This window comes from Bubalus bubalis, chromosome 1 (genome assembly GCF_019923935.1).
Source record: "Bubalus bubalis isolate 160015118507 breed Murrah chromosome 1, NDDB_SH_1, whole genome shotgun sequence".
Classification (NCBI taxonomy): domain Eukaryota; kingdom Metazoa; phylum Chordata; class Mammalia; order Artiodactyla; family Bovidae; genus Bubalus; species Bubalus bubalis.
In genome coordinates this window covers 45,772,573-45,797,231 of record NC_059157.1, presented here as the reverse complement: position 1 = coordinate 45,797,231, position 24,659 = coordinate 45,772,573, and the positions used below count along the sequence as shown (strand labels likewise).

The following is a 24,659-nucleotide window of genomic DNA, read 5'->3' as shown; positions in this document are numbered from 1 at the left end:
TGAATGGTGAGCTTTCAGCCAACTTTTTCACTCTCCTCTTTCACTTTCATCAAGAGGCTTTCTAGTTCCTCTCCCTTTCTGCCTTAAGGGTGATGTTATCTGCATATCTAAAACTCTACTAATTCTACACTTAAGAGGATCATTTCTTTATGTAAGCACAATCTCATTTATGAATTATACATGATATGTAGTTTAGGATCCATCTACATACATTATGCTTATAACTGCATGCTGCTGCTGCTAAGTCGCTTCAGTCGTGTCCGACTCTGTGCGACCCCATGGACTGCAGCCTACCAGGTTCCTCCGTCCATGGGATTTTCCAGGCAAGAGTACTGGAGTGGGTTGCCATTGCCTTCTCCTGTAACTGCATAGTGATACACCAATTCAACTTACTGCTATGGGGGAAAAACACCATTTAATGAGACATGAAGACAAAGCACAAACCTGACTAAGGGGACACACGCTGTGGACCACAGCACGGCTATGACCAGAGCAAGTGAGGGGACGGGGGAGGGGAGATGGATGGGTAAACTACAGCCTCGGGGGCTGGGGGGGGGATCTGGATTCATGACGACTAAGCAGACAACAGGATGAGAGAGGGAATCAAAACCAATGATGAAAGCAGACACACTGTCAGAGAACTCCAACAGCAAGGAAAACATGCAGAACTGTTCTTTTCCAAATATTCGGAAAGAAATCAAGCATGAAACCACAGAGAAATCGTCAAAGAATTTTAAATATCAACTAATTAGCCAATGATGCAAATTATAAAAACAGTGTGTCAAAAGACCACAAAATGGACTAGTTACCACTTCACAGGCCGCTAAAATGATTCACGGTTAATTTAATTATAAGCTGACTAACAATGCAGCTAACATGCAATGGGTGGTAACAGAAAACAGAGACAATACAAGTCCAGTTACAAAGCAGGATGTTGTACACGTGATTTCATGGGGTGAACAGCAATGCACTCACAACACCTAAGCTAAACACGCAAGAAAGCTGGAACATGTGCTTTAGAGCCACACACTCTGTCACCAAAAGCCCTAGGTCGTCATCCCAGTTTTAGACTCGGAAAAGTGAGGCAGCCCGACGTCTTCCCTGGGGCCCTGGGCCCTGGGCTTTTAACCTGGTTTCACACGCAGAGCTGGCCTGAGCGCGTGGCCAGGTCCATCAGTAAGCAGACCAATGTAGATTCTTGGTTTTGTTCCCACCGCATGCCCTGCACCCTGTAGCCAGGCATCCCCAGTGGAAAATGTGCTGTACGGCTTTCCCATGCCATGAGAGCTGCCTATGGTTACTTTCACGAAGCTGTCTGCTCCCTGAGAACAGAAACTTCCCTGCAGCTGCTGTGCCCTGCACAAGGCCAGGCCCAACGTTACAGAGGCAGGCTCTGGCTGAGTTCATGATGACGTGCTAAGTGGTGGTCCAAATATCAAGACTAATTTGTCGCTGTGCCATTGTGGAATGATTAAAGACGAGGCAGTTTAAAAACTTTTAGACCTCTGAGCGTAGCAAATGTACCTGATTTTCTTCTGGGTATAAAGAGAAAAAACAAAAAACAAACAAAAAACAGCATGCTGGGGGAGGGATGCGGCAGGGAGGAGGCAGTCACATACCAGAGTCATGATGCCCAGCTGGTCTCCCTCCTGCGCCAGGCTCTGCTGCCTCCTTCTGGGCTTGGGCAGGGGCGGGCAGGAGCCAGCATGCGAGGAGGTGGGAAGCAGGTTGAGGGAGCTCACTGATTTAAAACGACGGAGGCTGCCTAAGCTCCCCCTGCCCTCCCTGCTCTCAGTCTCCTCGGCCCGCTGCTCCGTGTTCTCCTTCTCTTCTTCGATCAACCTAAAATAGAATAAAAGGCGTCACCTGCCTTTGTCAGCAGAGGAACCTGTCTGGACAATAAATTTGGGCTGGCATTCTGTGTCATGATTAGCAAATTCCAGAAACAGTTGCTCAATTAACATCTCAGACAAAAGGTTCTACCTTTCCTCTTTGGAATATTCTCAAACTTAGAATAACTTAGCCTTGAGTCTTACAAACTGGCCCTGACCATCCACGCTTGATTTCACTTATTTACTCTAACATTCTGAAGGGGCCCCGGTGGCAACTCTCTTTCCTGTGAAGAGATACCTCAAGTTGACAACCCTTACCTCCCCTGCTCTCAGGGCAGAGATGCACGTCAAGTGCCTCAAGTCTTTTCCACTGGGAATCAGGAACTCTGTATAATCAAAACAGCAATTCACAAACAAGCTGCAGTTTCTAAACACAAGTCTCCAGACCAGATGAAGTGCTGAGTTGATCATTTTTTTTTTTTTTTTAAGGTTGTATACATACAAACGCATCACTTGATGAAGTTCTCCACCAGCTTTGTGTGAGTTTCTGGATTCATGTCAATGTGCTGCATTAACCTAGAATTCACAGTTTCTGCTCTTCTCCCCTAATGTGTGGTGGATGTTTTTATATAGCAGTTTAAATATACGATTATGCAAATACAATGATTTTCAAATTAAAATACAAGATTCTTACAGGAAGTAAACTCCAGCTTCACTTCAACTCATACATCTGGAAAGTTTTTCACTGTTGATAACAAGTTGATGGACAGAATTGACCGTTTACATCAAGTCAACTTGTCGCATAAGGAAAAATCACTTTTACCTGAAAACTTGCTGTAAAAATAAAAATATTAATCTATAACCGTTCCATATTTCCTGCAGGGATGCAGAAAGACCATCTTTCTGAGCTCGTCTGTGCTCAAACACGGCCCACAAAGCTGTCTGTCTTGGCGTGAAATGGGCAGGTGACACCACCTGCGTTTGCTGGTTGTCCCGTTCACCCCCTGCCTCTCCCCCGGAGCCCCGCGCTCGGCCGACAGGAACGGGCACCTCGGCCTGGGCTGACGTGATGAGACCAGTCTGAGCAGCAGCTCTGCCTGGTCCTGTGCAGGGTCACCGGCCTGCGGCCACTCTGAACGTGGACTCGGGACACGGGCATAGCTGGGCAGGTGTGGCACCAGGCAGGCCTCGGGGCCCCCAGCCACCTGGCTGCACCCAGACCCAAGGCCCCCTGCTCACCACGAGGCAGGCCTTTGGATTCTATCCTGTTTTGAAAATTGTTATACCTGCCAAGATGGTGTCTAAAGAAAACATCTTAAATATACTGATGAGATGAGAAAAACTCAAACACACGTCCTTGGACCACTGTCTTACAACAAGCCAATCTTCATACTACATTAAGTTAAAAAGGAAAAGGCAGATCTGAGTGGGAATTTGCCAACCCCAAAACCCCAGCTTTCACCAGGTGGCTTTTCACCAGAACGTGGGGGGCTCTGAGGGACACAGGAGGGTCCACGGGCCGCAGGGGACACCGCCTCGGCACCTCACCCACCTTGGGGCTCAGAGCTGAGGGGGGACACCCCACAACGCCGCCCCCCCCCCGCCCCCACAGAGCGCTGACACCACACCGTGGACAGAACGCCCCGGCTGCCCGAGCTCTGTAATCAAGGGCCATCTCAAAACTGAAAATTCTTGAAGCAGACCTGAGGTCAGGTTTCTTACTATGGAACACTCAGACGTCCCTAGGAGAAGACAGCTCCTCAGAGAAACCGAGTTTCTGGGGACCTGAGTTCAGGATCACCCACCGGATCTCTTCGTTGATGGCGTCCAGCTGCTCCTGCATCATCACGGTCAGAGTCTTGGCATTGGCCTGCCTGCTGGGCGACAGCTGAGTGGCCGAGCTGAAGAGGGTGACCCTGTCGCCCTCGTCGTCAGACATGCCCTCGTCACTCTCAAACGCCTGGGCCACATCGGCCAGCATGCTGGCTTGCTGCGTGCGCTCCCAGTCCTGCTCCTTCGGGGTCTGCACCTGGGCACGAGAGGACCACGTCTCGTCAGCGACATTCAGGGCAGCTCAAGTCTATCAGGAACTGAACCCAATTTTACATGGAAGCCCTGACTGTGGATAAATGGGCCATGCTCATGAGACACTGCCATCTCTTAAGCGAACAGGACTCAAGAAACAGGCAGGGGGAGAATCCAGTTCCTAGATGGCCTGGTGACACCCAGGTCTCAGCGTGGACGGCAGGCAATCCTATGAGGTTATTCACAAGGGTGGGCTGATGGAGTCAGAGACAGAAACCGAAAATTACAAAAATACATCCATGCCTCCATCAGCCAGGCTGGAAGAAAATAAGAAAAAAGAACCCTTCAGCTCGGCAGCCGCTGGGTCCCTATCAGCGGTCATCACTGGTACCAGTTCACCAGAGTGTGCCGTCCTCGCAGGCTCCCAGTCCTCCGTTTCCCAGGCTGGTCTGAACACCCACAGAGAGGCGCGAGCAGGGGCAGCCAGGAGACGGGAGGGCCAGCCCCTCCGCGGCTCTCCTCTCGGGACACAGGCCCTCGGGCTGTTCTGGGGGATGGCTCCTCGCACCGCAAGGCTGGCTCTGTCATCAGAGACACATGGGATTGTGCCTGCGGTGCCCCGTGCCGCCCTCCCGCTCTCACACCTCACACCCTTGTCTCTGCAAACGTCCCCCCTGCCACACTGTCACCCAGGTCCTGCCTTCTTTCCCAGACATGACCTCAAAGGAACTGAGGGGCAGCCTCGAGGTGCTGGCTTGCTGGCTCCCTGTCCCCTGTGGCCAGTGCCCTCGCCTCCTGTCTTCGTCACGACCCCGCCCCAGGGCTGGGCTACCCCATTCGCTGGCTCCAGGACCACCTGCCATCATTCCTGCTCTGCTCCAGCGAACCAGCTGCCTATGGGTTCACCCCCATCAGCCCGGTCGGCATGTCCTCTCCCTTCTCTCGCCTTCCAATCGCACAAGGGGAACCAGCAGATTCCTCCTCCAGGGCTCCCTGCAGCGCCCACTGCGGGTCTCTGAAAGCTCCTTGGGAGTGGCCTCTACGGTCCCCCTCCCCGCCCGGTCTCCACTTCTCTGCCAGCAGGCGGTGAGCCCCGCCCTGCAGGGCAACTCCCCGGGGGCTCGAGGAACCCATGTTACCAAGCCCCCTCCCTTCCTTGCCCTCCCCCACGCCACCCCCCCACCCCCAGCATGTCTCTCCCTGGTCTCCAGGCCCTGCCCTCCCTGCGGTTATTCCTCAGTCCCTTGCGCCCCTTCTCAACCTTGGAATGCAGGATGCCCCACAGCTCTACCCTTGCACCCCATCTCTCTCCACCGGCACCTGCCTGGTGACTTTACCATGCTCGTGCCTTTAAATGCCATCTGTATGCCCACGACCCCAAGTCCACCCTGAGCTGAATGAGTCCTCTCCCGGATGCAGGCCGGAACACTCAGCTGTTCTCCTGACACGTCCCCGGGACACCCCATGGGCTCGTCCACCTCAACAGGGCTGAGGCCCGGCTCTTAGCTCCCCGCCCCGGCAGCCCTCCTCACCTCAGGAAACAGGCTCTGGCCTCGAGCTGCTCAGGCCTGAGCCCAGGCTCCTCCCTGATGCGGCCCGCTCTCTCCCTTGTCCCCGCTGGTTGACATGACCCTTTTTCTATCTCCGAGTGGCTACTTCTCTTCCTGCCTCCGGGTCTCTGGTTCAAGGTCACCCTCCTGGTGTCACCTCACTGGCCACCCTGTTTACACACGATCGTCCCCTCCTCCTTGGACAACTCAGGCACTCTGGTCTCCTTTCCCTGCTCATTACTGTTCAACAGGCTGCGCGGGTTTAAAAAGGGGTCCACAAATTCTTCCATCCTCCTCCCTTCAAGAGGCAGAAGGGGCAACTCCTGCTCAGCCCCTGAGCGAGGCAGGACTTAGCAGCTCACTCTCGCAAACATAAGTGAAGGTGTGCGGCCTCGAGACCAGGGCATGAAGGGCCCCGGGCTAAACCCCGCACTCTTGCTCTCAGAGGGTGTTCCGAGGAAAGCCAGGCCATGGGAAAGCCACACGGCAGGGACCTCGGCCTGTCCCCAGCAGCCAGGTGAGTCTGAAAGCCTGCCATCCAGCCCTGGGGTGCCTTCCCGCATCTGTGCCCTCAGGAGGCCCTGAACCAGGCCCGCTTGCTACAATGCACAGGCACTGAGGACTGTGAGCTGCTCCCTGGGAAGTCACTAAGCTTTGCAATGATTCGTTACGTAGCAGTGGATAAAGAACACACACGGTTTTTAATTCACTGCTGGAGTCCTACTTCTGACCATGTCTGGCCCAAACTAACTGCTCACTGAATGTGGAAGCTCAAAACACAGACATGTATGAACAAATACATGGCATGAATGAGGTGAAAACATAAAGGCACTTAAACTTCCAATGAGAATTCCTCTCACTATAAGCTGATGGATATGTGTATCCATTTACTCGTAGGACGATTTCAAAACTGTGCTAATTAGTACCATGCTGGGCCTCACAATAGGCCACAAATTATTAAAATTGGTTAAGGAAAAAAAGCATGCCTTAAAAGTAAACTCTTAGCCAGAAAAAGGAAAATGGGAAGACGTAAAGCGACCTATCAGCGCTTTGTTCCAAACCCACCTCAGGACCACAGTGTGAGGGGGCAGGTGCCTCACAAGGTGCCCACCAGGGATGGGAAGGGGGCGGCGGGGTCCTTGCCTCGGATGGCTCATCGTGCAACGCTGCCAGCCGGCCTTTCTGGGGGCACCACAGCACCGCCCCGTTGCCCAAGGAGTCTGCCGGCCGGTCCGCCACAGGGAACCTGAGGTCCGGGGCGCTGCCCAAGTGGGGTCGGCTGAAACACACGGCAAAGAGCAGCACTGTTAGAAGAAAAGAGAGCTCACTCTGTCAGACGGGCCAAAGCCTGTCCATTTGGAAGATCGGCAATTTCACAGCAAAAGGGCCCCCGGGAGGGCACTGCCCTCCTGGCTCCAATAGCAACAGGCCGCCCGCTGCTCCGCAGACACTCAGGGCTCATCCCCAGCAGCTGGAAAACTCCTGTATGTGGGGAAGGCAGTGCTGACGCGAGGGTGTGGAGCTGACTAGGACAGGATCGGCTGTCTGGGGTTGGGGCGTCCAGGGTCCCCCTGGAGCCCGCTCTCAGGTCCCAGGGCAGGGCCTGCACCTGCTCTGCTTTCCCCTTGGCACCCCACCTCCCCTTCGGCCCACGCCTGCTCTGACCTCCCTCTCCCACGGGAAGTCCGTGGATCACAATCACCGGTCTGCCTGGAACACTGTCTGCACGGCTCTCAGTGTTTTTAAAGGCGCCTCAGACAACCCGCAGCAGAAAAGCCTCAGACCCACAGCTCGGAGCTGAGCACCATTGGTGTCTCCCATTAAAGCAGAGGTGAGCGTGTCACCGGACTCTGGGCTGAACAAGGCCCAGCACAGATGCTCAGGCCCTGAGCACTAAGGCCTGGGCCTGCAGGTGCCAGGAGCTCACTCAGCAGGGGCCTGCTGGGAGGCAGGGCGGCCCCGCCTTGACTGTGAGCCGCCTGCACTGCAGGACCGCCCGGGCTCTGCTCAGTCTTGTCTCTGGGAAGAGGGGGGTGCCTTCACGTGCAGGAGTCCCTAAACCCAGGAGACAGGGCCTTCCTCCGAGGACAGGACACCCCATACGCTGCAGAGTGGCCAGGGCCGACCACCAGCTCAGCCTGCTCGGGGTCACACGCTGCTCTGCTCGACGGTTTTGCAAGGAACACTGTGCTGCACAGGAGATGGAAGTCTGGAATCTCCCGGAGCCACACCTGTCTTCCCTCCCGTCTCCCCTCCCTCCTGACAGAACTGTTCCCTTCTCTGCTCCACTTCCACCCAAGGGCCTGGGGCTAGAGCACACTTGGGAACTGGGTGGGGGGTACGACACAGTCCCGCTGTGGACTGCGGGCCCTCGAGGGTCCTCTGAGGGCCACAGAGGCCTCCGGGTTGGGTCGCCCCCCAACCATCGCCTCCCAGTCCCCTCGCGGGGTGCAGCCTTCATCTCTCTCCCCCTCCTCACCCGAAGCTCTTTCCTCCGGGAGAAGGTCTCAGAGACAAGGTGACCAATTCCTCTGGGAGGTCCCACCAAATACGCCGTGCCTGCCCTGCCTGGGAGCCAGTTTTCAGTCCCCACTCCCTCCCTCCTGAGGCAGCACAGTGCCCCCCACCCAGCCCACACTGCCCACAAGCCCCACTCCGAGGCCCCACCTGTGCTGCTAAGTCACTGCTGTGACCCCTCCAGAGCTGCCTCCTGGAGACACCCCTCCCTCGCACCAGCCGCTGTGGCCCACTGTCTTCAGAGCACAGCGGCTCCTCCTGCCCCGCGGCTGCTTCCTCTTCTCGTCTCTCACTCTCACTGACACACACGGGACTGGTGACCAGGCCCCAGGCTTCTCCATCTGAAGCCCCCAATTGTGTCAGGCCTCGGGTCCTGGCACCAGGTCCCTCCTCGTTACCCAAAAACCCCCAAGAGGAGGAGGCCGTGTCCACCTCCTCTTCCTCCACTGTCTACGCAGTCCTCCTCACACTCACCTCGTCCACCCCGGGAGCAGGGGTTCCCCACCTCTGACAGCCCCAGCCCCTCACCCTGGAGGAGCTCTGCCACCAAGTCCGGCCACGTCCCCTCCTGTTCTACAGGGCACGTGCTCTCCTTGAACTCCACCCGCCGTGGTTTCAGACACAGGACCAGTTTCTGGCTCTGCCTTTGTCTCAAATGACATCTCCTTTTCTCTAGAAGAAGGCTGGGTGGGGGCTCTGGACTGCGAGGATCCCCTAAGCACACAAACACAGAAATATGCGTATGGGCTCCAAACTGTCTCCTAAGTCAGGCTGCAAGCAGTAGTCGATTTCCTACAGATGAATGAATGTCACCAGTAAGCACTTAATCACCTTTGCTAGAGTTTCTCTCTCACTTGTGACCGTTTTCCGTGAAGAAGCCAAAGAAACATTTAAATACTCAATAAGAATTACCGCCCCTCTAACAACGAGGAAGAAAAAAGCAGGATGCTCAGTAATCTGCTCGCCTCATTCACAAGCCAGGTGATTCCTCCCACCGCAGTCAAAAGACTACAGGTCATTAACCTTCTGCGACTCTTCAGAAACATCGGTGTCACAGTCTGTCAGGCCCCTCAAATGAATACGCCCAAATATCAACTGGTCGGCCCCCTACTTCCAAACCTCTGCCTGTGGTTTTGAGTGTTGTCAATCCTGTGACTACCACTCCGTGGTACCAAGTTTGACCCTAAGGAACGATGCTTGTCTCTTCCCTCTCGCTGGCCACGAAGCTACAGGCTCCTTGAGGTGCGACCATGAGCAACACCCAGTCATACTGTCCACACACCAGACAGGCCCTTGTCACACTCGACAGCGCTGAGGGGAGCTGCCCGGGGGAGCAGCCTACCTGTGGTGGAAGGGAGCCCCTCGCAGTCTCGTCTGGTCCACTTCGGCTCTCAGGGTTTCCAGGTTTAGAATCAGCTGGTCCTACGAAACAGCAAATGACACAGCCTGCACCGCTTGCTTTCTGGATGTCAAGTGACTTGCACCAAAATGTGCAGAACAGGTTACGTGAGTAGGTATCAACTCCCAACATTTTAATTCTGAGAAAATGTTCTCTAAGAGTCCCTAGCAAATAGAAACACTCAGAACAATATTAACCCTTATAAACCATAATGAGGAGGAAGTTCCATCTCAGGTGTAGAAAAGGTTTCTCTGGAGGAAACATGGCAAGCCATTAACAACGATGAAGTCTGTAGAGAGAAGCTGGACTTCAGGCGGGGGGTTCGGGTCAGGGGGACACGACTCACTCTATTGCCCTCCCTCCTCTCACTGCTTTCAATTGTCTCCATGGAGCTCACCTGCATTCCTCACATTCATTCCTCTACAGCCCACTTCACTTGCTCATGGGGTAAAACAAGTCAAACGGGCCAAGTCTGTGAGTCACTCAACTCAACCTGGAAGCTCTGTGCTGTCGGCCATGGCAGTCACTCGCCTCGTGCAGCCCCTGAGCACGTGAGACAGGCTGCTGCAAAGCCCGATGTGGAAATCACACAGAGGATTTCAAGACTCGTGGTGAAAGAAGGACGTCGAGTAGCCCGTTGGTTTTTAGGAAATTTTAGATTGTGTAGGTGGCTCGTATTATCTTTCTGACGCACAGCACAGCCCACGTGAATGGCTCACGCTTTGTCTCAGCTCTTGGGTGAATCCAGAAAGGACTACTCAGAATTCTGAACCACACACAACAGCCACACACTCTAAATCCATCTATAATGCAAACACATTCAGTGTTCAAAACCAGAAGTGCTATACGTGTTACAGCAGTGGATTCGCCATAAGGAGAATGTAACTCGACGTCTGCTAAGCATCTGCTCAAACTCATGTCCACTGAGTTGGTGATGCCGTCCAACCGTCTCATCCTCTGTCATCCACTCTCTCCCTGACTTCAATCTTTCCCAGCATCAGGGTCTTTTCCAATATGAAAATTCATATTAAAAAACTGGAAATAATTACCTCAAACAATTTTTAAATGCAATAACAAAGTTGCCAAGTCTGTGTTTTATAAAATGAGCATCAATTTCAAGGTTTAAAAAGCTGTTTCAGAACCTACTGTATTAAAAAAAAAAATGGAGAGAAGACAAAAGAATGATCTATTTGAGATTGGCTCTGTATGAGAAATTGCTGAGACGAACTGACGGGACGGGTCATGGGTATTTATTATACTACTCCATCCACTTTTGTGCATGTTTGCAATTTTCCATCGTAATACATTTTAAAAGTTTATTTTCTGTTAAAGCAGAGTCTTCTCCAGCAACACAATTCGAAAGCATCAATTCTTCAGTGCTCAGCCTTCTTTATGGTCCAACTCTCACACCCATACGTTACTACCGGAAAAACCATAGTTTTGAGTATATGGTTTGAGTATATGGTTTGTCGGCAAAGTGATGTCCCTACTTTTCAATATGCTGTCTATGTTTGTCATAGCTTTCCAAGGAGCAAGCATTTTTTAATCTCATGGCTGCAGTCACCGTCTGCAGTGATTTTTGAGCCCAAGGAAACAAAACCTGTCACAGCTTCCACAATAAGGCATCGGCCTTCAAAGATTTTTAAAGCAAAACAAAAGTTGACTTTGAATTGGCTTAGTCTAGTCATAAACAGCATCCCGATCTCAACAGCCTCTGAGCAGCAGTTATGAAAGTAAGAAGTGCACCCCTGATCGGGAGATATTGAGCTCTCCGCCTAAGCGGGGAGGGCGCCTCACCGCGGGTCGCATGATGGGAGTCAGAACCACTGCCCCCTGGAAGCCCGCCTGTGAGGCTCTGCAGTCCAAGCCCAAGAACACAGGTATGGTGGGGACAGTACTGACACGTGAGGCTGGACCCGGGATCCCCACTCCATTTCCTGGATGGTCTGTATTGCCGTGTGGCCAACCTTTCCGGGAAACCTCTCTCAGGACTCGGTGACGCGAGCCTCCACCATCACCCTTTCCTGTCGTGATGCGCCTTCTGTCGCAGCACAACTGCGCTTCTCCTGTCTAGAGGCAGCCATCCTACACACACACCGTGTCTGGACCAGCAGTTTGGCATGTGGGACTCCAGCGCCACGTCCGAGGCAAGCAGGCTCCACACCTGGGCGCCATGCCTTCAGTTTCATGGGCCCCGGGCTGGCACCCCAGGTTTGTCTGAGGGGCAGTCGTGAGGTCCACCTGTATCCCAAGCAGCTCCCCGGACTGGCTGGTCAGAGCAACAAGCAGCCTCTTTGAATGTGGGGAGGCCCTGGCTCCTGCCCACTGCCTATGGGCGACCACCTCTGGCCCTGCTCCCGAGGAGGTGGGTGCCCGGATCAGCAGATGGGGCCACACAGGCACACACTCGATGCCAGAGACGGGAGTGGTGGAGAAAGGCAGTGCTGGCCCCCGCCCAAGCCACGTCTCCTGCCCAGACGCCGCCTCCCCGTCAGCACAGGCACCCGCTGCAGCTCCTTGTTCTTTTCCTCCAGTTGGGCCTCCATCTGGCGCAGCCTATCCTCCATGCTGCTGTGTCTCTCTCTCCTGCCTGTCGGCCAAGAACAGCGTCAGCTCCGCTCACAACAACCCTGTCCTGACGGCACGCGGGCTGTGATCGCAGGGGCGGCAAGCGGGCCATGCTCTGTGCGAACCACGGGCCCTGGGTTCGCGGGGGGCACGCCCGCATGCCTGCTCACACAGCCTGCGCGGCTTCGTGTGTGACACATGGCTCACGGAGGGGGCTGGTGACCAGCTCGTGAGAGGAGACGTGCTCCCCGTGCCCCGGGCCCCACACCCACGGCCGCTGCGCTCCCTCCTCGGACTGCCTGTGGCGAGCCCGCGCGGGCAGCAGACAGCGGCAAACGCGAGGCACACGTTCTACCTTCCTAAGCCGGGAAGGAAGTTCGAACCGTTTAGCCTCCTGAGTGGTAGAGCTTCCGGAAGACAAAAGGTCGGACTACAAGGCCGACTGGGGATGGACAGCAGAGATGCCAGGGGAGAGGAGAAACCAAGCCTGGAGAGGAAGATCACAGCAGAAGGGTGCCCCCTGGCGGCTGTTAGTGACCCTGCTCTGGGAGGGTCGGCGAGCACGGGACACCGGCAGCCTCCCGCGACGTGATGGCCCCTCGGGCGCTCACTGAGCTCCTGGCAAGGCTTCCGACAGCCGCGTCAGCACAGACCCGGCCCGACTCTCTATGTTCAGCCAGTGCCCACCGGCAGCGCAGGGCAACACCTTTCCCGCCACAAGGACAGGGTGGCTGGCTGGCTGCCAATGGGGTCGATGCCCCCAGCAGCGCCACATCCCACGGACATGGCCTCTCACCCGCGGGCTCCTGGGGACGGCGAGTGGGGAGTGGGGCCTCGGGTCTGCACGTGCCCTGCTGGGACTTCTTTAACAAGTGTATGGATAATGACTTAAAACTGTGTTCATTACAGAGCTATTTTGGCCATCTCTTAAACGAGAATGGGATTTTTCTAGGTCTCTATCCTGCTAGGCTTTGAGTGGCTGACTGAACTCTGAGCAGCAGTGACTTGGAGCTGAAGCGTCCTAGGGACACACACAACTCGGGACAAAACTGGAGGGAAATTAACGTAGGGATGACGCAGAAGTGGGGCCTGCCTGACACTCAGGGAGCGCTCCCATCTCAGACGGGCAGCACGACCCCCGCGTCTGCGCTCCTGTGTGGACTGAGCAGCACGGGCAGGGGCGCGGTGGGAGAGCAGGGGAACAGGCCCTCCCTGCGCCCGCCCCCCAGGGACCCAGAGCAGCACCTTGGAGAGCGAGGCCACCCTCTGCGCCTGCTCCGCCTCCACCTCGGGCAGCGTCTCTGCCCTCCGCAGTCTCTGCTGCAGCTTCTCTACCAGCTCCAGGCGCTCCTGCAACTGGCGGTTCTTATCCTCTGTCTACAAAGGGAGAGCAGAGGATCAAAACAGGCCGAGAGGTGTAGCCACTGTCGCTTTAAGCAAGCTGAGACAAAACCTAAATGCACGTGTCTAGTGGATTCATTCTGTTTCGGAAGCTCCGTCAGGGTAAATTTTCTCTCAGTGTTCCTGGGCTTGGGCTCAGTGAGCAGAACACCTCCTGCCAGAGTATTTGCTTTTCCTAAACGTTCCCCAAGGACGTCTTAAAAATAAAACAAATTCTTATATATTAAAGAAGATCTGTAGAAGCTTATTCATTCTTATTGACAAGTTAAGGGAAGAAGGGTTCACTACGGACCCTTCTTAAAACATCACCAGAATCATCACTTAGAGGGAACCCTACCGACCGCAGATGGCTACGGGCGTGTAAGCCAAAATATGGCTTTCATCTCCTCTGAAATACAGACCTGATAAGAGCGTGCCTGGTGAAATGCCAGTCAACTAGTATTTGTAAATGCACGATTATTCTTTTAACAGATCTTCTTACTCTGAAAAACTTTCAATGTAGAACAGACAGATTCTTTTTTAAAAAAGAAAAAAATTAAAGTATCTATAAGCTCAGGTTCCTGAGAGGTTAGCATTAGTTTCTAAGCAGCTTTCTTACTTTTTCTGTGTGCGTATTCCTCTATGTACGTACACAAACAATATGCTGTGCTTTAAAACCCTCAGAAAACAATAGCATATGGTACATAGTATTTTCTGATCTGCCTTTTACAGCCATTATTTTGTATATCGTAATGCTTTTAGTTAGCATTCCCCATCATACATTTCAATGGCTTTCTAGTATTTAATTTTTGTGGTGGGGACAATGATACACTTTGGCACACACCAGACTGACTCACTTTGTTTTGGAGAAGCCAGATTTGGTTTTCCTGGTTAAATCCTGATTATCTGAGACCACTCGGGAACAGGAGCGAGTAAGGCTCACCAAACCACAGGAAGTAGAAACCCTAATCAGACCGGAGCTCTAACCCTGCCTTTTGTCACAGTGACCCCAGTTCCCAACAGGCAGCCAGCTGCCGTGAAGTTCCCTGCTGCTCTCTACTCTTTCGGTAAAAACTCTAACAAGCCAACAGATTCACGTTCAAGTAAAACAAAAGAGTCAGGAATGGAATTCCACAAAATGGTTAAACCAAGTCCCAAATAATGCAAACCTGTAAGTTGCAGTCACCCGCAATTTTTTAAAAATGTATTTCCTTCCAGTACAGCTGATTTACCATGATGTACATCCACACTTTTGAACACAGTATTTTAGGGTCATAAGAACTTTACACTGGGACTTGATTTCCAATGTGGGAGTCACATGAAAAGATCTTTACCTTCCTTCCTCAGGAATTCACTACTATAAAAGTCAGACACAGTTCAGAAAGGCCATTACCTGTCGATGCCTAGAATCCTTATTTGCAATTTCATTTTCAAGTTTATCATTGATGTCGTCCTAAGTTTCAAATCAAACATAAAGTTAACGTCCTCAAAATAAAAGTCCTAGACACGGCAGTTTTCTCGGACGTGAGCAAAAATGCGCCTATCCCAAAGGTCACATTTGCCACGATTGGCACCCATCTGTCTTAACGTTCTGTCCAGCCACTTGGTTGACCAAGCTTCTTTTCTACATAACAAACCCAAACAGCAAACGAAAAGTATACTAAACTACCCTGTTATTGCAAGAATTCCAGGAGGGAAGGTATCTGGCATGAAGTCAGGACCTCTGTCTGCTACACCATACAGGCGGGCTTGACCCAGAACAGGGAGGGACCTTCAACAGATCCAACGGGGAGCTCTGAGGCTCGTTTCCTCGAGTAAAAGTTGGAAAAGTCTCATGCAATTTCCTCAGAATTAAAGTAGCATATTAACGAGTGGAAACAGAAGTCAAATTGTACACAACTGGGAGCAGCCTTCTCAAGCCTAGTTCTTCAAAAGCAGACTTACACCACATGGATGAAACGCTCAAACCAGGACCAGAACTTGCTGCTGGTGCAACTCCTGTCCGCCACCTCAAAATCCACTTCAGGTCCCTCCCTGGTCACTAAGTAACCAATGTGGGCAAAGTCCTAACTTTAAAAGTGAAAGGTCTTGAAAACGCTTTTTCTAGAATTCTATACGTATTCAACTCGGACACCTAATCTCCTGTTGCCAAAGAGTAGTGTGAATAGCTTATACAAACCTGTGCAAATATTTCTGTTTTGAGTTCTCACACAGAATTACTCACACCAAGCTACTGAACAAGTACACCTGCTGTACCACATGTTGGAGGGGTTCTCTCTGAGATGGTCTCACGGGGCAGGGGGGGGGGCAGGGTGGGTGCTGTCTGTCTGCCCACAGAGGAGAGGCAAGGCTCACAGGAAGAGGCCTGAGTCCCCAGCACTCTTCTGTTTTCACAGTGACTGCTAGGGAGTTTCTCATAAATCACGACACCCCCAGACACGATCACTAGAAATATCATGGTTCCACATGGTTACACAGCTCAGGCCTGAGGATCTGAGGGTGAGCAAACGCCACTCAACTTGTCTGACCACCGGTATCACTGTCACACATCCCTTCAAGGAGCGGAACCTCAGAAAACTCGAGAAGATGGCCAGGCAAGCTGCCTCAGCAGAGCCCACACAGCATGCTCCCATCTCTCTGAGAGAAAGGGCTCCACAGGTGTCACCAGACTCGCCTGAATGAATCAGAAGGAAAATTCAGCATCATCAGGAACATGTTCGAAAGGCAGTTGCGGGGGGGGCGGGGCGGGGGGGGGGATGAACCATGAGACTCAGGTTGACATATACACAGCACTGATACTACACATAAAGTCAACGAGTGAGGACCTAGTGTACAGCACAGGGAAGTCTACTCAGTGCTCTGTGGTGAAGTAAATGGGCAGGAAATCTAAAAGAGAGACAGATACATAAATAGATAGATAGATAGATGACTGATTCACTTTGCTGTACAGCAGAAATTGACACAGCAGTGTAAAGCAACTATACGCCAATAAATGAATGAATGGATGAATGAATTTTTAGAAAAGGAACACAGTGGGCCCCCTAGAACTTGTGCAAAGGAGGAGTCCACACCCAGGGTGCAGCACAGCGTCAGGGCTGCCCTCGTGTTGCTCCACTGCCAACGGACTGCCTGGACCAGGCCTCTTCTACCCCAGAGACCTCGACGCAGAGGCAGGGAGGCAGCCAGTTGCGGTCTCTCCAGTGCTCTGCTCTTACTCACGCAGCCATCCCAAGGCTGAGATCCCCGGGAGAACAAGAAACCCACATTCCACCTCAGGACAACAGACACAGCTGCAGTCACTCACTTCGCGGACGTCCCGCTCAAGTTTTCTCTTCCTGTCCTTGGACTGGAGGAGGTCCTTCCTGGCCGTGTCCAGGTCCTCCTCCAGATGTTTCACGTGGGCAGAGAGGGCTGCCAGGCGCTCCTCCATCTGCCTCTGCTCCCGCAACTGCCTCTGTATGATTTCCTGGAGCTCTGTCTCCTTCGCCAAGCCGTCCGAGGGTCTCTAAGGGGGAAAGGAAGCCTTACACAGCCTGGTTTTGGGAGGGAGGGAACACAGTACTTCCGGGCAATCTGTGAGGTCAAAACTGCCTTCTGCGCTCTGGGAGCTCACAGGACCCTCACGGCCGCTCAGACCTACATGGTGCATCGGTGAGAGGTCCCAACAGCCCCGCACAGACTGGATGGTAAGACGAGAACCAGACAGAGAGCGAGACCAAGGACTTGCCTTTCCATTGGCGCTTGGCATGTTTTCTTGCTCATGATGTACATCAAGCACCCTGTCCGTTAGTATCTTTTCCTGGTTATTCTCCTCTGAAAGAATCATCTGCTAAAACCAAAACATTGAATCAGAGTAAAGAAATTAAGTAAAGACAGCAAAACTCCACCTGGAAAACTCAACTCTAAACTGAAAACACAACATAAAAAGAAAATACATGGTGATGCTATCCATCCCGAACACCACCAGGTGATTAGAGTCAGAATTTATCTTCTACTGGACAAAGGGGTACTTAAGAGATCCTGCAACTCTGAGTCACAAGTCTAGTTTACTAGTCATTAAAGTAACCCTGGTGGGCGGGTCCTCAATCAGAAAGATAAATAACATCTGATGCCCACCACTACAGCCTTCATTCTTTTTTAAAATGAAAGGATTCAAATGACAAACCCTTCACGGAAATTACACAAAGACTGATCAAACTTACCTCTTTATGTGTGGCACCTAATTCTTCTTCGAACAAACTACAGCTCTCGAGTGCTACTCGTAATCACCTCTCAACTCAAATAAAAGGGGCCGAGTCACTGTGTGTTGATGTGTGTATATATGTTAGTACACTTCTTAGTGTATACTCACCCTAATACATGGGTACTGTCACAGAATACCTTTAATGTCTCTCATTGATCTTAACGTCAAGAGAATCTGCTTGTTAACAGCTTTAAATTCTAAGTTTGAGAGAACAAAATGTTATCCTAAATTAATTATTACCCAGTTTTTAACTGCAAATTGATATACAGAATATAATAAGTCTTGAGACATTCATGCCAACGAATACTTTTTAACTGGGGGCTTCCCAGGTGGCTCAGTGGTAAAGAATCCGCCTGCCAATGCAAGAGGGCAGGTTCGATCCCTGGGTCAGGAAGATTCCCTGGAGTAGAAGATGGCCACGCACTCCAGTATGCATGACTGGGAAGCCCCATGAAGAGAGGAGCGTGGTGGGCTACAGTCCACAGGGTTGCAAAGATTCGGACATGACTGAGCATGTACGCAGGCAACGCTTTTTAACCATATAAAACTCTGACTTCTTACAGAAAAAAATGTATATACAAGAATTCAAGATGCTCAAAACTCAACTAGTTACATAAATATGTGCATCATCCACCTAACAAGGCAGCAAGTGTACAAATCCAGGACGGCCGGATGGCTGGTACCTTCTCGTCCAGGGCCTTGTGGTATTCAAAGAGAAATTTCAGCGCCCTGAGCACCTCCACCTCACTCGTCATGCCGGCTGGGGACTGCGCCTGCCACTTGCCCGCTGTCATCCCGACGGCTGGAAAGTGTCGGGAAACCAGGCGCTCCAGGTGCTCCAGCAGCAGCTGCAGGGCAGGGCCAAAGGAACACCTTCAACATCAGGCTCGAATTCCGGGCCGATAACTCCTCTCAGCCTCACGCTATAGCCGGAAACACGCTAAGGCACGTCGGAATCCCGCCAGTTCAGTCGAAAGTTAGAGTGGACTTCCCCAGGGGTCCAGTAGTTAAGACTCCACACTTTTTCAAGGATCATGGGTTTTAACCCCTGGTCGGGGAACTAAGATCCCACACAAAGTGTAGCGTGGACAAAAATGTAAGTTAAGAGAACTCCCCCCTCATATGTACTAAAATTACATTAGCTCTCATCAGAAATTTGAAGCAAGGCTATGAGAACCCCGAACTGATCCACCCTGGTCTGCTCAGTGGGAAGATGTGAAAAATGACTTGAAAATCAGACAAAGTTTAAAGACAGCACATGGAGGCCAGCGGTGACCCCCACGGGGCAAATGTCAACACGTGAGAATCCCCCTACTGACCCTGGTGTTGTTTCTTTCAGCTTTTAGCTGAGCGATCTCCTCTTGTCTTTCATGAAGCTGATGCCTCCATGTGTGTAGTTCTTCAGGAGTTGGAAACTCCTAGAAAACAGTTAAATGAGAAACTAAATGCAAACAAATTAAAAAGACAGCGAGACTGTGAAGACTGACCCTGTCGAGTCTCTCCAGGCTCCACACAAAGGATCTCCATGCCCCTCCAGAGAAGAGGGGTCCACTGACCCCAAGACAACACAGGCCACCACAACTCAGACCAGCCTTCGGCCTCCACCTCGACCTGGCAGGCACGTGGCAGGGGAGAACCCAGAATCCAAGCCTGCCTTCTCAAGACCCAGGGACGTCTGAGAAGCTTTCCAAAACATAAACCTAACAACAAAGTGGATAAAGAGATTCTTAAAAGACACACAGACCAGTGCCATCGAGCCACTGGGGAGAGTGAAGAAAAAAGGGACGGTCTACAAGGCCACGAGGCTTTGGAGTGTTCCTCTGGGAAAAAGGCGGATGGCACCTCAAAGCCATCTGTTAGCCTGACTCCACGGAAGCCACCCAGTCATTCAATCAACTGGTTAAAATGTTAAATTTATGTTATATGTACTTTACCACAATTTGTGTGCATGCCAGGCCGTCCATATGGTGAACTTGCCCAAACTGAACCACACAGAGTCTTTCGTTCTTCTCTTCTTCTTTGAAGAAATTAAAAAATCCTGGGCTACGTATCCCCTACTACATACTGAGTATTCAGCACCCAGAACAGTGCCCAGCACTTGTAAGAGGCATGTAGTAGACATGTGTAGCTATGAGGGTGTATGTCATACACGTAAACAGTAGGTACCTGTCATTAAAATACTGGACACACTGGTCTGTGCTTTGTAAGATGGGAGACATTAACGGGCTTAGCCTTTCTGCTTCAAGGACTGACTCTCTAGCTCGATCCTCATGCCCCAGAGATTCCTCCAGCCCGTATATCCTTTCTTTGCAAGAAGGGAGACATTAAGGGGCTTAGCCTTTCTGCTTCAAGGACTGACTCTATAGCTCAGTCCACGTGCCCCAGTGACTTCTCCAGCCAGTGTTTCCCTTCTTGTGGGGCCCCCGCCCATCCTCCACGCAGCAACTGCACAACCTCTTACAAGGTAAACCTGCTGGGGTCGATCCTGCCCACTAAGGCCAGAACTGCCCTGGCCGGCAGGGCCCACAACCATGCTAACAAAATGAAACACAACCCCAATGCTTCGCCGGGTGAGGGCCAATCTGACGGGCCCAGCCCCCGGCTGCTCTCACCTCAGGCCGCTCTGCTTCCAGGACGTGGGCTGAGGCCAAGTCCTTCCTAGTCCTCGCCTTTGCCTTGGGGTTGCAGCGCTGGAATAACGCCCACAGGCGGGCCATTCTGCGACCCATCCTCGTGGATGGGGACAGCCCCCCACTCGGGGGCAACTGCTGTTTCACGGTAGGATACCTCGGCTACCGAGCTATCACCACCAATCTCGCACTACGACCACCGCTCTCACACACACACTGCTCTCACACACCACTCTCACACACACTGTTCTCACACTATGACCACTGCTCTCACACTATGACCACCAAATGGCATGAAGGCTCTGCCTCCAGCACGTCTCCCAGGAGCCCAGAACTGGAACCCACTCAGTCACAAGGGGCTCCATGGCAACAGGGGGGCTGGGCTCAGGCCCACCGTCAAGGGTGCAGAGAGGGGGGAGGGGCTGCCAAAAAGACAACAATTGAGTGTGGAGTGCAGGAGAAGGCAGGCTGTGCCCACGGCTCAGGCCCCCTGTCAAACATGACCCTGCAAGGTACTGGGTCACAGTCGAACCAACCAGTATAAACTCCTTCAGAAACCACCACCCCTGGGAATGAGCACGTCTTCTAAGTGGGCTTCTGCCCCCTCTACCCCCTAAACAAGCCTCCAGTGAGGCTACTGAAAGGGCAGCCCTGAACTCAAGGGCGTCCCCAGAACCCACCCGGCTGAGGAGGACTCACCACGCTAGCTGCCCCTCACTCTCACCCTGAGCTCGGTCCTCCCTGTCAGACTCCCTCACTCGAGCTCAGCAAGGGCTTGACCAACCTCGCTCCAGGCACTTAAAATGAACCCACAGTGCGTACAGGGGTTCATTCAACCTGCTGCGAACTTGCCCTCTTAACTTCGACCCTTGGCTGCCAGACGACTCTGCCCCGTGGGGGCTGCATGGTGGAGGTTCAAGGGTGTCCCTGCCTCGAGCCGTGACAGCCAGCGCCTCCCAGACCCCGCCTGAGTCTCCCACCCCTCTCCTGGCTCCACTCCCACCCTCGCGGCTCTCCACTCGCCAGGGCACAGGCCACTTGCTCCTGGCTCAGCCCGGACCTCTGCTGTCATTTGAGGACCTCGGTCCCCAGGGTGCTTGGGGTCCTATATCCACCCATCTCAGCAATTACACACTCTGGGAGAGACAGAGTACGGTTTGGGGTCCCGCCCTCAGTTCACCCTGAACACGTTCTCTTTTTTTAGCTTTATCTACTGGAGTTCTCTGAGATGTGTTCTTAAAACATCAACTGTTGCTTTCAAAAAGACTGTAAGGTCACTGTGCTCAACTTTACGAATAAAATCTTCATTTTCCACCTTAAAGTGAAACTGGAGGGAAGACTAAAAGCAGTCATTTTTTCAAACTGAAAAAGAAAACCCACATGTGACCATGTCACAGAATACAGGTCACGTAACCCCTCCCTCCTCAGCCTTGGCCCTCCACCACCAGCAGCCTGTCATCGCAAGGCCTGCCCTGGGCCGCCAGGGGCAAGGGCAGAGGGGAGACCGGCTCCTCTGTCTCCAGGCCGCGTGGGCCGCCTGCTCCACCTCCTTCCCAAGTTCACGTGGCACTGAAACAGCCCGGGCAAGCTGGGGATTCTGACCAGAAACACAACCGTGGGTACCAAGCAAGGACCCCTGGTTCTTGTTTTCCCTGGTATCAAATAAACTTGATCAAGACAATTACTGTGACTGTTACATGTGGCTTCAGATGACAGAAGACCCCCCAGGGTGTCTCCACTTCCAGTGACAGATGCAAGCATCTTGTAGGTCAGCCTACCAAGAGCAAGAAAAGCTTTAGCTTTTAGCTTTTAAGGTTTAAAAGAGGTCCTTAGGCAGCCACAATCCAAGATTTCAAACAAAAGCGAAGCCCAGTGAGGGAGCTGGAGACTGAGAGGGCCGCTCCTTCCCTCGGGGCATCTGAGCAAAGCTGACTCTGTGAAGAAAAGGAAGGGAAAAAGTCAAGCAGAGGGGGCTGGCTAACACAGCTCTGGAGGGTTCCTTGGGCTGTGGAGACAAAAAGTCGAGCGCAGGCCTGACGAGTCAGTCCGGATGTCAGAAAACGTACCCAACACTCTGCCCAAACCGGCTGAGGGCTGACTATCAGTCACCTCGTGGTGCTCAGGAGAGACGGTGGGCTTCAGGACCTGCCGAGAAGGGGGGGCCCTGGGAGCCACCCCAGGCTTCCAGACACTGGAGACGCTGGAAAGCTCCTCCCTGGGGTCGGGGGGGGGGAAGGTGGGTGAAGGCGGCTGAGACTGAGCTTACAAGGACCCCCAAGCCTCAAGTCCCTCAGGCCCTGAGTGAACAGACAGCTCTGTCCCCACTGGAGGTCTGCGTCAGAGGAAACTCTGGAGAAGGCAGCATCACTCAGAACCTCTAGGGTTTTCCAAACATAATGTCCAACATGCAACCAAAAAAGCAAAAGAGGGTGTAACAACAAACAGGACCAAGAGGAAAAGAACTGAACCAGATCCAGAGGTATGAGATATGTATCAGCATATCAGAGGTATGCTAGAGGTATCAGATGCAAATGTCACCTGTTCAAAAATATACTTGACAAAAGGGAAAATTTCTGAGAATCAAAACCAATCTAGAACTTTACAATAACAGTGACTGAATTTAAGAACTCAGTCTCTGGGCTTAACATCAGATTGGACGTAGCTGAAGAGAGGATCAGTGAACTGAAGGACGGATCGGTTACAATATATATATACGAGGGAAAAAGGATAGAATGTATTGAAGGAGTCTGTTGTTAAACTATGTTGTTAAAAACTATAAATGGGGGCCCTCATGGTGGAGAAAAGACAGAAAGGGGAATAAGAAATGCCTCCAGGGGTTGAAACTAAAGAGCCTCTTAATGAAAGTGAAAGGCGAGAGTGAAAAAGCTGGCATAAAACTCAACATTCAAAAAATGAAGATCATAGCATCCGGCCCCATCACTTCATGGCAAATAAATGGGGAAACAGTGCAAACAGTGGCACACTTTATTTTCTTGGGCTCCGAAATTACTGCAGATGGTGAAATTAAAAGATGCTTTCTCCTTGGAAGGAAACCTATGACAAACCTAGACAGCATATTAAAAAGCAGAGACATTACTTTGCTGACAAAGGTTCATTTAGTCAAAGCTATGGTTTTTCCAGTAGTATTGTATGGATGTGAGAGTTGCCCCATGAAGAAGGCTGAACGCCGAAGAATCGATGCTTCTGAACTGGGGAGTTGGAGAAGACTCTTGAGAGCCCCGTGGACTGCCAGGAGATCCAACAAGTCACTCCTAAAGCAAATCAGACCTGAATATTCACTGCAAAGACTGATGCCGAAGCTCCAATACTTTGGCCACCTGATGCGAAGGACTGACTCATTGGAAAAGAACCTGATGCTGGGGAAGACTGAAGGCAGGAGGAGAAAGGGACGACAGAGGACGAGCTGGTTGGATGGCATCAATGACTCGATGGTCATAAGCCTGAGCAAGCTCGGGGAGTTGGTGATGGACAGGGAAGCCTGGTGTGCTGCAGTCCATGGGGTCACAATGGGTCAGATACTGAGCGACTGAACTGACTGACAGGGACAGTGGCAAGAGTTGGTTCAAGAATCAGACCACTGACTCAAAAATGAAAACCACACATTGGTTTAAGCAGCTCTGCGGGTGCCTAAGGCAAGAAGAAAATGTTCAAGCGCTCAGAGGGAAAAAGGTGTGGATTTTAGTGGCACAGCAACACTGAGAGCTGACTTTTCAAGAACAAGGAAGTCAGAAGATAATGGACTGGCATTTGTAAAATGCTGAAAAACAAATAACCACCAACCTGGAATTCTATACCCAAGAAAAACACTCTTCAAAAGTGAAAGCAAAATAAAGACTTTTAAGGCAAAGGGAAATGAGACAACTCATCATCCACAGACATGAACTAAATAAACATTAAGGCAGTGTTTTGGGAAAAAGAAAAGTAGTCTCTGAAGGAAATATAAAAAACAAGTACAGACCAACAATGAGGTACAGTGAGGGTAAATACTAACTCTACAAAACAATGATGTTAACGCCAAAAATATATCTAACAGTTCAAAGTTTAACAGTGACAAGGAGGAAACAGTCATGTCAGGGAGGCAGTAAAAGTACTAAGTTAGACTTGAAAGTAAAACACACGCTGTGTCTGTGAATGTTGCACCCAACAACCTGACAGAGGAGCACAGAACTAGAGAAACACTTCATACTTCTAAAAGAAGGCAAGAGAGAAGAACACAGACTAGGTGGGACAAACAGAAAACACACAGCAACATGGTGTCTACACACTGAAATATCAACATTATAAACACAGCAAATACTCTCATTAAAAGATAAAGTGTCAAACTGATTCTAATGAAAACTATACACTATTCACAGCTGCTGCCGCCAAGTTGCTTCAGTCATGTCCGACTCTGTGCGACCCCATAGACAGCAGCCCATTAGGCTCCTCTGTCCCTGGGATTCTCCAGGCAAGAATACTGGAGTGGGTTGCAATTTCCTTCTCCAATGCATGAAA

The 24,659-nt window shown here is 51.8% G+C and overlaps 2 protein-coding genes across 8 annotated transcripts in view; one reads left to right on the top strand and one right to left on the bottom strand.

Annotated features, from left to right (window-relative positions):
- LOC123465559 (liprin-alpha-1-like) overlaps nucleotides 1-24,659 on the top strand; it is a gene marked incomplete in the record, with an annotated part of 992,590 nt that overhangs the window by 30,807 nt on the left and 937,124 nt on the right.
- Nucleotides 813-21,567, bottom strand: LOC123465557 (liprin-alpha-1-like). 7 transcript variants are annotated; one of them, XM_045164812.1, is made up of 11 exons: nucleotides 20,127-21,567; nucleotides 18,834-18,932; nucleotides 18,198-18,362; nucleotides 16,999-17,100; nucleotides 16,576-16,776; nucleotides 13,137-13,268; nucleotides 9,267-9,346; nucleotides 8,453-8,638; nucleotides 6,473-6,686; nucleotides 3,638-3,861; nucleotides 813-1,842 (listed from the first exon to the last, which is right to left on the bottom strand). In XM_045164812.1, the coding sequence occupies exons 1-11, from the start codon at nucleotides 20,241-20,243 to the stop codon at nucleotides 1,488-1,490; spliced, it is 1,875 nt and encodes a 624-aa protein (XP_045020747.1). In that variant the 5' UTR covers nucleotides 20,244-21,567; the 3' UTR covers nucleotides 813-1,487. The 7 variants fall into 7 exon arrangements, with proteins under 7 accessions (XP_045020747.1, XP_045020750.1, XP_045020748.1 ...); XM_045164815.1 differs by having other exon boundaries at nucleotides 6,551-6,686; nucleotides 20,127-21,566; XM_045164813.1 differs by having other exon boundaries at nucleotides 16,999-17,097; nucleotides 20,127-21,562.